At 52.2% G+C, this 11,072-nt stretch overlaps 1 protein-coding gene across 1 annotated transcript in view; it reads right to left on the reverse strand.

Moving 5' to 3' along the window:
* Positions 1 to 2,599: 2,599 nt before the first annotated feature.
* Positions 2,600 to 11,072, reverse strand: part of CACNA2D4 (calcium voltage-gated channel auxiliary subunit alpha2delta 4) — a 130,575-nt gene continuing 122,102 nt past the window's right edge. The window contains exons 35-38 of the mRNA XM_017804608.1: positions 6,486 to 6,603; positions 3,579 to 3,691; positions 3,189 to 3,271; positions 2,600 to 2,745 (exon numbers count right to left, since the gene is read on the reverse strand). Coding sequence (XP_017660097.1) covers positions 2,659 to 2,745; positions 3,189 to 3,271; positions 3,579 to 3,691; positions 6,486 to 6,603 — 401 coding nt within the window. The 3' untranslated portion in view covers positions 2,600 to 2,658. The remainder of the gene's footprint in view (positions 2,746 to 3,188; positions 3,272 to 3,578; positions 3,692 to 6,485; positions 6,604 to 11,072) is intronic.

Consider the following 11,072-nt stretch of genomic DNA (forward strand, 5'->3'; position numbering starts at 1 on the left):
TCCTTTAGCCACGTGCACCCCAGCGCTGGAGCAGGGGAAGACGTCTGTCCTGCTGCCCACTGTGGTGTGCCATCGGGGTGAGTGACTCCACAGCCTGATTCCTGGTGTGTGGTTGAGTTTTAAGTCAGGGCAAACCTTTGCCCTTATTTCTCAGCTTAAGAAATAATCCAGTTCTCACCCCTGTCCCATTCCCTCCACTTACAACCTATGCACAAACTCGCTGAGCCAACTAAACCAGGTGTACTTCACATCTTCACTCTCTCAGTGCAGGTATCTTACAGGGCTCATGTTTATTTTGGATTTATGCACCTGAAATCAAGAATGGTTCATATGCAGCGGGGCAATGTGTATTTATATATCCTCTTTAAGCTGAGTGGATATGGGACTGCTAATCCTTTCTGACAGGAAGGTCATCCTTGAGAGTGGTGCCCTGGGAGGGCAGGCACGTGGAGCTGGGGGAACTGTGCCAGCCGGCGGGGGATGCCCTGAGCCAGTGGCTCCTCCATCTGTGAACAGCTCCTGGTTCCTCGGCCTTGACAGCAGCCCCTTTTCCCTCTGTGCTGCCTTCATCTTCCTTGGCTGCTTCTGGCTCTGATAAGGTCACTGCATCTGAAGCCTGGAGACCATCTCCCTCTCCAGTTTTACTTCCAGTACTGCAGTCGTTCCTCTCTTTGCTGTAACACCGCCTCCAGCAAGGCAAAACCCCCACAGCAGGACCTCTGAGGTCCTGAAAAGTCTCCAGCAGGACCTGGTTGTGACTGATACTGTGCCCTTCGTGTCAGGTGAGATGGGTGACAAAGAGGGACAGCATCCATACTGTCCCTAGCACACCTGAGGTGTATTTGTGGGCTCCTGCTTGTGCAGGAAAGGGAACAGACCTGGCATGAGGATAAAACCCTTTCCCAGAAAACTCCTCTTTGCAGCAGCTGCACGAGTCCAGCCCTGGTGGCGGTGGCTGTGGAAGTGGGTGGCCTGTTGGGCTTGGAGAGGAGCCCCACAGGTCCCCATGGCAGGCACATGTGCAGGACAGTGTTGTGGGCAGTGCTCATCAGGCAATGAGTGAGGAGGGTGTGGGCCCTTGTCCTGAAGGAGGTGGAAGCTTTCTGGGATGAGCCACTTGGTGCTCTGGGGGCCTGGAGTGGTGCAGGAGGCTCCCAAAGGGGCCCACCTGGCAGAGGAGGCCAGGGCAAGGTTCTGCTTTGCTGGTCTACCAGCCTGCTCCCCTGGGGCCACCATGGCTTACCCATGGGTGCTGGGGTGGCTACAGATGGGGAGGGGGCAGAGCTCAAGGAGAGCCCCTGTTTCATCTGTAGCCATAGGCTGTGGCATCCCCACCCCTGGTACATTCTCTGCCAGTGCTGGGACCCCCACCTCTCCTCAGAGTGACAGAGGGCTGTGGGTGCAGCCAGCGGGTTCACAGTGTGCTGCATGGCCAGAGGCTCTTCTTCCTGTAGCTCCAGCAAAAAACAGCAGCACAGTGATCAGGAGCACTTCCTGGCGCCCCTGTGAGTTGCTGGCAAGTCCCTGATGGCCAGGCCACTGCAGCTGAGTCCTGCCACCCACACCCTGTCCCCACAGGTTTCTGGGGTGTAGTGTAGGGCTGTGATTACCACCAAACATGCTGAAGCTGTAGTATCTATTTAGAATATGTCATATATTTGTTTTTAATGAGATGGTATGGAGCAGTTCATACAAAAAAAAAAAAAAGAAACATGGGTGCTCCCCACCCGTTGTCCATAAAGCTCTGTAAGAAATGGCCCATGCCCAGCAGCCAGGAATGCCAGGCTCAGGGCAGGGAACACCCAAGGGCAGCTGCAGTGAGCAGGGCAGTGCTGCTCCAAGGGGAAAAGTGCCTGTTTTGTAGCTGCTTCTGCACTGAAGATAGCAGGTAGCAGGAAACATACCTTCTTTTTTGGTGGGTCATACAAAACCCCTTTCCCAGAGGTAAGTCCACATCTAGACAAGAATCTGGATGCTGTTCTAGCAGGGTTAGGAGGGTTCTCCTTGGCAGAGTTGGCATAGCTGCAGCTAACTAGTCAAGCAGTGCTACCTCCCATTGTCCAGCTGCATGTTAAGTTGGTGCAGTTCAGGTCAGGCGCCGTGTCCTACCCCCGGGGTCATGGCTGAGGACCACCCCCAAGACCAGGAGATGCTGCCTCTCTGCTGGGAACCACTAAGGGCCCTGTTCTGGCAGGGCTGTGCCTGGGCTGCTCCAGACCCGGGTGCTCAAAGTCCTGGTGGCTCCCACTGAGGGACAGGCAGACACTGTTCGCTGCCCCTGCTGCTCTCCTAAGTCCAGATCTGCCCCTCTGGGCCCTCTGCCCCCTGTACCCCAAGTGGCTCCGTGGGAGTCAGGTGAAATGCTGGCCGTGCTGATGACCTCGGCCTTCCCGAGGGCTGGAAGGAGCCACTCGGGAGGTGCCGTGCCAGGATCTGACCCTGCTGGTTCTCGCACAGGCCTTTTGCTGACAGGTTTTCAAGGAGGGAGCAGCTTCCACCGTGGGCACCGTGATGGACCTTGTGTGAAGGACACACCAGGGAGTCGCAGGGGGTGTCCCAGAGTGGGTTGCATTCCCATCTCCTCCCGTCCCACCGCTCCGGCCGGTGGCAGCTCCGTCCCCCCGGGTCTGTGCCGTGTAAGACGCGTGGCAGGCGGGGTCACCGCAGGAGCAGCACCAGCGGCAGGAGCAGCAGCGTCGGCGAGACGGAGATCTCAGCAGCGCCACCACAGTCTTGGGCGTTTTCCTGGGAGATGGGAGAGAAGGGGTCAGCCTGCTCACTGCCGGGGCGGCTGCAGGTGGAGGGAAAGGATCCCACCCGTCACCTTTGGGAAGGGGAGCAATGCCTGTGGCCAAAAGGAAAGAGGCAAAGGAAGGGACTGGTTTGAGCAGCCGCCTGCAAGTTTGCACTTGCCTCCTCGGCTCCTAGTGGTGGGGGAGGTTGCTCCTGACCCTCTGGTGTCTGAGCTCAAGACCTTCCCAGGTGGTATTAATGTAGGAGGGTCCTCCTGCTAGGAAGCCCCTCAGGGATTCACATGGCTGTGTCTGGGTCCAGCCAGCAGGATGGGCATGTGATATACCCGATGCGAGGGTGCAGGAGAAGACATTTGTGCATGGGTAACAGGCATGCCCACGGTGAAATTCAGCTGTGTGCCCTCCCTCCCTCTCTCCCATGCTACCCCGGGGTACCTCAGGGTGGAATGCATGGCAGGTGTCCGGCCGCCGTCGCAGCTTCTGGGACCGCATCCGTTCACACTTCACTGAAGCGTTATGTGCGAGGCTGTTAAGGACAACGGCAGCAGCAGGCAGGGAAAAAGGGGATGAACACAGCACAGAGATACAGGGCCCGGATGCAAGTTTGTACAGGTGTAACTGCACGACCTGAGAGACAGAGCAGGGAGGTCAAGGGAAAGGCAGGTCACCCTGCATGGGCTGGAGATTTTTCCAAGCTGTCCCACAAGTTGGGTTGTACCCTCTACCCCCACGGCAATTGCACCAGAAGCGCATTTTCCACCCTAGCAAATATGAAGATGAAGGGGCCTGTGGAGCTGTGCATCCCTGCTGGATGTGGAAGGATATATTTGACCTCTTTTGGGTCCATTGGGACAGGTGGGAAGATGCTGCAATCACAGACAGCATCCGTGACGAGGAGCAGGAGATTACTGCTGACGATCTGCTGTGCCACAAACATCCTGCAAGAGAAGAGCAGATAAAGAAAGCACATCCTTCCAGCTACAACACCAGAGCTGCATTGCCTGAACCACAGCAAAGAAAACAGAGATCATCAGAAACAGGATGTCAGTCATGGAAGGCAGGAGAGACCCAGGGAGCAGATGTACACGGGGGGGAAGTGGCGCTGGCACACCCTTTTGGCCTCAGAAAACTGAACTGGCTCACATTTACAACTCCGTGCTAGGCACAAAAGCCAAAATCGAACCCAAAACCCAACCAACCAACCAAACCCAACACAAGATGGGGCAGAACATCACAGCAGATGACATTGAGAAAGCCTGGTTTCGTCTGGAGGTACGTCAGTGCCCATTTAACATACATTTATGTGTATGCTCATACTATGCAAGGATGTCTGTATTATGTGGTCCTGCGAGGAGCAGTGCTTTGCTAAATTTCATGTCAGCGGAGAGAGACATAGAGGATCCCAGCAGCACCCTGTGTTACATCGGTGTGATGGGACCGACCAACCGATGCTCGAAAATCGCACGGCTTTGCTTTGCAGCCACAGTTTCGCCTGCCCCTTCCCCTCCCTGTCGGACAAGCAGGCTGTGACTTGCGGTGACGAGCACAGGCACGTGCCTGTGGTGATGTCTCTGGATGGAAGCGTTTGCCCGAGGACGTGCACGTGAGGGCTGAGCCGGCAGGCAGTGCAGGCATTGAGTGGGCAGGGCAGGACGAGGGCAGGACGTGTGTTGGCTGAGTGCAGGGTTTTCTGCATGAGTGCTGTGCACGTGGGGGTGTGTGGGCAGCTCGGATGTGCCTCTGTGCTCACGAGGCTGCATGTGCCTGTGACTGAGGGTCTGTGCACTGGCACGTGCACATCAGTCACATGGGGTGCGTGTCCAAGCACACAGATGCCGGTGCCACCACAAGGTACTGTACATGTCTGGGCATCTCAGCAACCTGCCCAATGCCTTGCAGCCATCACGTGTCATTCACCAGCACAGAGGCTGCAGCCACCCAAAGCAAGGCTGAGCTGCCCACGCTGCCATCCCCCTCTGCTTGCTGGCAGGGAGCTGGCAAGCTGTCCTGGAGCTGCTGGGCACAGGGAAGGCTGGGGATGTCGGGCTCAGTGTGCCTGCACTGGTGGCAGGGCTACAGTGGTTCTGTACACTCCCAGTCCTGCTGAACACCGCTCGGCCAAGGGAGAGGGCTTCTGGATTACAAATACAGGTTTGTGAGGATGTGCCCACTGCACTGTCCAACCTGGCTGTGCTGGAGGAGCACCCTGTCTCCATGGTTATTCACTACCTTGTCTCGCTGCCCTCTAGCCCCCGGGGATCTCTGTGTTCCCTTTCAGAGGTGTTGAAGGTTGCACACTGCAGCTGACCATTTCATTAGTGGCTTTTTCACTAATGACTGCTTTGGGAGCTTTGACAAGCAGGCTTTAACAAATTCAGTAACCAGGACAGAGGTGCTCCATGCACTAATCTGCAAGCCAACTTCTTCCCCAGCATGGAACACCCAGCCTACCCTCACTCCACAAGGAACTACCTGGGCTTGTGGAACGGGATCAGGAAAGCCTGCATGCCTGAGCTAATGCTTCACAGAGCCTGTGACAGGGTGTGTGTGTGTCTCTCCCAAACACCTGCACAAAAGATGCACAAGAGATGCACCTGGGATCCAGAGGCTGCAACCACACCTGTAATTACAAAGGAGCTGAGCACTGTGAAGGACAGGATGCAGCACCTGCTGCTGTGACGCTGGTGAGGTGCTGCCTCCAGCAAGGAGGGGTCAGTCCCAGGCTGTGTTGGTGCAGAGATCTGTGCAGCAAGATATTAACAGGCCAATTTAGGGCAGTCAGCTCCTCTGGATCTGCCCAGAGCTTAATGCCCCTACACAATACCTTGTTGTCACCAAATCTGCAATCTCTTCTGAAACAATGTTTGGCAAAGCCTGGTTTTCCTACAGTCATGCTGACTAGCACAGGCTGTTTTCCTAACCTTTAAGTCTTTCCTGCAGTTGATCCAAGACTGAAGTCAGACCAGGTAGGATTTTTATTTTTTTTTAATGGGAATTCCAGTCAGATCTGTTTGGATGCCTCATGTTAGGAAAAGCTGGACCAGTGGAAATTCATCTTTCTGTCACCTTTCCACACGTGATTGCTGATGGCACTATGGAGCCACTGAAAACAGCCTTTTTCCACAAAGATTTTTCTATCTAACTTTGTACTCTTCCTTCTCTTAAAATGAAAATGGAAAATAAAACAGTGGACTCTTGTTTTCATTTCTTTCAGTTTCACGCTTCTTTTTTTCCCCCCATCCCTGCCTTTTTTTTGTTTGTTTGTTTCTGTAGAAAAACAGAAAAGGGGTAAAAGGAAAAAAAAAAGAAAGGAAAAGGAAAGCCGAAAGCATTGCAAAAAGGAAAATTTTCTAAGAAAACCTTTGCCAGAAACATGAGAAAACAGAAAAAGTTCCTTTCTGAAACCTGTGGAATGGAAATATATATATATATATATTTGAATGCTCTTTTCTTCGTTCTACAGCTACCTCTGCTTATTAACAGATGGTTCTAAATTTTTGTCTCTTTTATCCAGAACAAATAATCTGGTCTCTTCATCTCCTCCCTGTCCAGCACAGCTGTTTAGCTCTGCTCTGCAGCCACAGCTGGAGATACCGTGGTGGCCACGCCATGGGCAAAGCAGCAGGTGACTCTCCTCAGGTTGCTGTCATCGCCAAGGGGCCCTTTGACAAGGCTTGTGTGCCATCCCCCTGGGGGACCCCCCTCAAATGAAAGGGAAGCTGCAGTTCTTACTTTTGGCAGTCTCCACACTCAATCAGCCCGTTGGTCTCCTTGATGGCCGGCTCGTACACGAAAACGGGGTACTCGGTGTCACAGGGCTGCAACATGTCATGTTTCTTGTGCTTGTGAGCTGCGAGGGCAAGGAGACAAGGTGAGATGGGTGAAGGGCAGAGCATCACACAGGAGCTGCCTGCACTGAGATGGAAGCATTTAAAACTGGTGACACAGGCTGGAGGAGCAGCCCTGTGTGCCTGCTACCCCCTCAAGAGTGGCAAAGAGCAGGTGCCTACCAGAGAATAATGGGAAGGAGGTGCTGCACAATGCAGCCAGGCAGTGATCCCTGCTCCCACTAGGTGGTGTGGGAAAACCAGTCTATGTGAGAAATGCACACAATATTGCCACTTGCCTTCCCCCAGCAAGCCCAGACCCTGTTATGCCCAAGCCACAGCTGTGGGACTGCAGTGGCCACAGTACCCCAGGGACCCCCTGCCCGGAAGGAAGGGTCATTTGAGCACTGGTACCCTTCTGTTCAAAGGAGCAGTGGGGTCTGACTGAACCAGCAGCATTAATGAAGTCCCTCCTGCCTAACCCAGCCCTCGTTCACTTTTTTAAACATTGAAACCTGTGACTGGGCTGGTCCTCAGTGCCTGTGCCAAGGGATCTGCCCCTGCGCGAACCCTGTGTGTCCACGGTCAGATTCATCAACTGCTGATCCCTCCTGAGCCCTCTGATGCTTCAGAGCGAGCCCACAGCAGGAAATTTGAGGGGCTGAATATTTGTCACACTAAGAAACCACGGCCAGCAAACAGATCTGGCCTGAGACCACAGGAAAGCAGATGATGGCTCTCAAGGACCAGCAGAGACCCAGCTCAGACACAGCAGTGGCTCCTGGAGGGAGCCATCCACCGCAGAGGCAGGGAGCAGCTGCTCCATCACTCATCAGTCACACTCTGTGGGACTTCCAAACTAATTTGGGGATGAGGGGGAGCTGGACTGCCTTATTAAGCCTCCCTCGAGAAGCAAGAGCATTCTTTCTAGGAGTTCAGCAAAATCTGTCTTGCCTGAAACTGCCGCCTTGGGCCCTTCTGGCAATTATTTTCTGCAGTTGGAGGTAGCAAAGGCAGCTCCTGCCTCTGTAGGACACAGGGGAATGCTGCCGATGGAAACGCCGAGCTTTGTTGCTAGGGCAGAGGTGGCTGCAGCTCAGCCAACAGCACGTATGAGAAATGGTTTCTACATCAGCTTCGGGTCTGAGCACAAAGCCTCACTTCGCAGCCCCCCTCGCACACAACAGCCACAGGCAGCCCTGCCGGGGGGAGGTGGGTGGGGACCAGCAGGGAAGAGGGTCCTCCGGATGGAGAGGGCGCCCACTTTACCCCGTGCAGCAGAAGCGCCGAAGATTTATAGAAAAATGCAGCATCATGGGTTTTAATCAGCAAATGTATGTTAAGAAGGCACCAAGAGGGCACCATGATTCCGATGGGTAATTTGCATCACTGTAGAACCCTCGCTGGGAGCAATGGTCTCCTTCCCCCCCGATGCTGCCAGAGCACGCAGACAGCAGCAGGCACCACCCGGTGGAGCTTGCCGTCTAAACAATGTGGATTAAATGAGAGGGAGAAAAAATGGATGATTTTCTCTGATTTTTCTCTCAGGAACTCCAGCCCAATTTCCCCTCTAAAGCCCTTCCCGGGTGAATATAATGGGTATTCAAGCCCTTCCCTGCAGTACAGAGTCCTCGGTAGGTTTTTTTGTGCTTTTCTTCTGAACTCTCGAAAAACAGTGCTCATGAGGCAGCCCCTTAAAATCCTCCCAGACTGTGGGACCCACCTGTCGGTCTCATGGTTAGGTTAATTTTACACAGATCCAAAAGCACAGAGAGCACGATTTCAGCATGGTGCCTTGTTTTGTATTCACTTTGGATTTACACTGAATTAATCAACTAAACTCCTCATTTCAGGGGCTGGCAGCACCTCTGCCCTCAGCCAGGAGCTGCCTGGCTGTGCTCTGTCACCATTTGCCGTCCCTCTGTGCGAACCCCACACCGCAGAAGCACAGAAAAGCCTCTCCCGTTTTTTGCTAATGGAGAATGCCTCTGTCACAGGGAACAAGTAGTCCTGAGGAGATTTGGGATGAGCAGAAGAAGACCCTGTTCCTGAGGCGAATTTCAAAGGCTTAGACATTTCCGATGGAACATGCAAAATATCAATGTTTGTGTTGTAAGGAGAGAAGCTGCAAATGCTTTCTACCTCAGACCACCTCCAGGACTGGTAACTATTCTGGCCAGTAAAGTCCCTAAACTAAGACCAAAGGAGTGCGAGGAACAGAGCGGGAACCCTTTCAGCCCTAATTCACTGTAGCTGAGGCCAGGAAAGCAGCCCCAAACCCTGGAACAGGTGGCCAGGCTAGTCTGGACTGGGAACAGACCTCAAGGACATGCTTGTGGCAAGGCCACACTGGTCTTTCAGCCACAAACCATCGAAGTCCTGTTGTGTTACCCCTGGATTTGCAGCACTGTCACTGCAGCCCAGCTGTTGGCAATGGACTGTGCCATTCTTGCTCAGAAGAGTGATGACCGCAAAGGTGACCTGATAAAGTTGGGGCAAACTGCTAGCAGGAATTTAGAGTATTGCTCATGTCAGGAGTGGCAAAGGGTCCTGACATAACAGGGATTTCATCCAGGACCTCAGTTTTTCCCTGTCCCTGGTAAAGAATGACATCCTTCTCTAGCTCCAGCTTCCTGTTATAATATCATCAAAGCAGATGGAGCTACAGTAATATAAAATACAGTGCTGTGAAGGACGGGGTGGAGGGAGGGAGTGAAAGAGACCATCGTCTTGGAAAATACAGAATGGAAGTCGATCTCAGGCCTCCCAGCCTCAACCAGCAATGAATGAGGGATGTCATGCTGGTCTTGGTGGGCTTGGAGAATGGCCTTGGGCCTCAAGGGGAATTAAAGAGACTGCATGTCCATACCTGGACAGCACTGTTTGCTGGCCTGACCTGCACACATGGGCAAGAGCTCTGGACACAGGACTAGAGAGCCAACACTTGGTCAGTAATTCTGGGTTGAACGACGCCGTGGTGGCACTCACAGGAGCAGCGTGTGCAGTGGGAAGTGCACCAGGTCTGGTTCCTTCAGAGGCACTTTTGCCTCTGGCATTATGGGCTGTGTCAGTCTCAGAAGGGGCATTTCTGGTTGAGTCTTTCATGACCCTTTGCAATTTGAGCTGCTCTGGGTTAACTTCATCGTGTGCACCAAGCTGTATTTTTAAACTCTGCTAAATATTGAGAAGTGCCCGGCACAGACAATCCTTACTCGGATTTTTTTGGAACAAGCTGAATGAAAAGAAGCCACTTCAAAATCTCCTAACTTCTGCACAGAGACAAGACCCATGACAGAGATTATACTTAAGCCTACTGCCACTTAATTCTCTTGGAAGCAACGCAGTTGCAGCAGTACTGAGAAGTTGTAGTATGTACATCAGCAGCAAAACGCTTGGGCTGAGCCTCTCAATGCACATGCTGGACATCAAAATGTTATCAGCGCCCTGAGAGTCTGGTGGTCAGGGATTAGTAAACAGCCAGCGGAGCTGATAACATATTGCAAACTTTATAGCAAAGAGTGAGTTAATTCCAGGCTGTCGTTGCTACCATCTGCACTTCCAGAAAGCCTTTGTCAGACATTTGGCAACCAATCCTTCTGAGCAGCAAAGGCAGCTGCCGTGCCTTGTTATGAACTATAGAGCCCAGATTGTGAACTCTTTCCCACCAGCATAAATCACGCGCCCGAGTCAGTGGATTTACTCTGGGACACGAGACAAAATCTACCACTTAGTTACCAATATAAAACACAGAATCTGATCAATTATCTTGTAAAATATCCTCTGTGTACATTACCATGCAGTAAAAAAAGGAAACTTTTATGATTTACAGAATTCTAGAAATAGTCCTTTCTAGGCTGCATGCCTTGGCTGGAAGTATTTTTGGCCTAATTAAAAGCTTTCAAACCTGGTGATGTTCATAAAAGCAGAAGCCCTTACAAACACAGAAAGAAATTAAGATGCTGAGAACAGTGAAAAATCTACGGCAGCAAACATGTCTTCTCACCCCCTCTGATAAGCAGATTTGTATGATGAGTGCAGTCTGAATATATCATGCCCATTTTCCAACAGCAAGTCTCACCTTCCCAGGAAACAAGAGAACTCAGGAAGCAGAAATAGGCTCAGTGCTGCAGAGCCAGAAGTACACAGTCAGGCAAGGGTGAGCATTAGAACCCTGATCATTAATTCCCCTGCACATAACCCGGAAAAAATGTGTGCTCAATTTCTCTCTCACAAAATGTCTCCTTCGCTTCATATTTTTTGCATACACCAGCCTTGGCATGCAGTCAAGAAAATGTTAACAACTCTGGCAAAAATCTACAGCCCCTTCTTAACAACATGTGCAATCCATTTCTTCCAGCCCCAATAGTATTCTTCCACCCCGCTACTCCCACACACACATGGACACTCATTTTTTTATCTGTAGACACCCTCTCCTTCTCTTCCTCTTCTTCATACAGTAAAATGCATTCCAACTGTCTCTATTTCTCTATCT

The sequence above is a fragment of the Lepidothrix coronata genome, unplaced genomic scaffold, assembly GCF_001604755.1.
Source record: "Lepidothrix coronata isolate B3197 unplaced genomic scaffold, Lepidothrix_coronata-1.0 Scaffold10, whole genome shotgun sequence".
In the NCBI taxonomy this organism is placed as follows: Eukaryota; Metazoa; Chordata; class Aves; order Passeriformes; family Pipridae; genus Lepidothrix; species Lepidothrix coronata.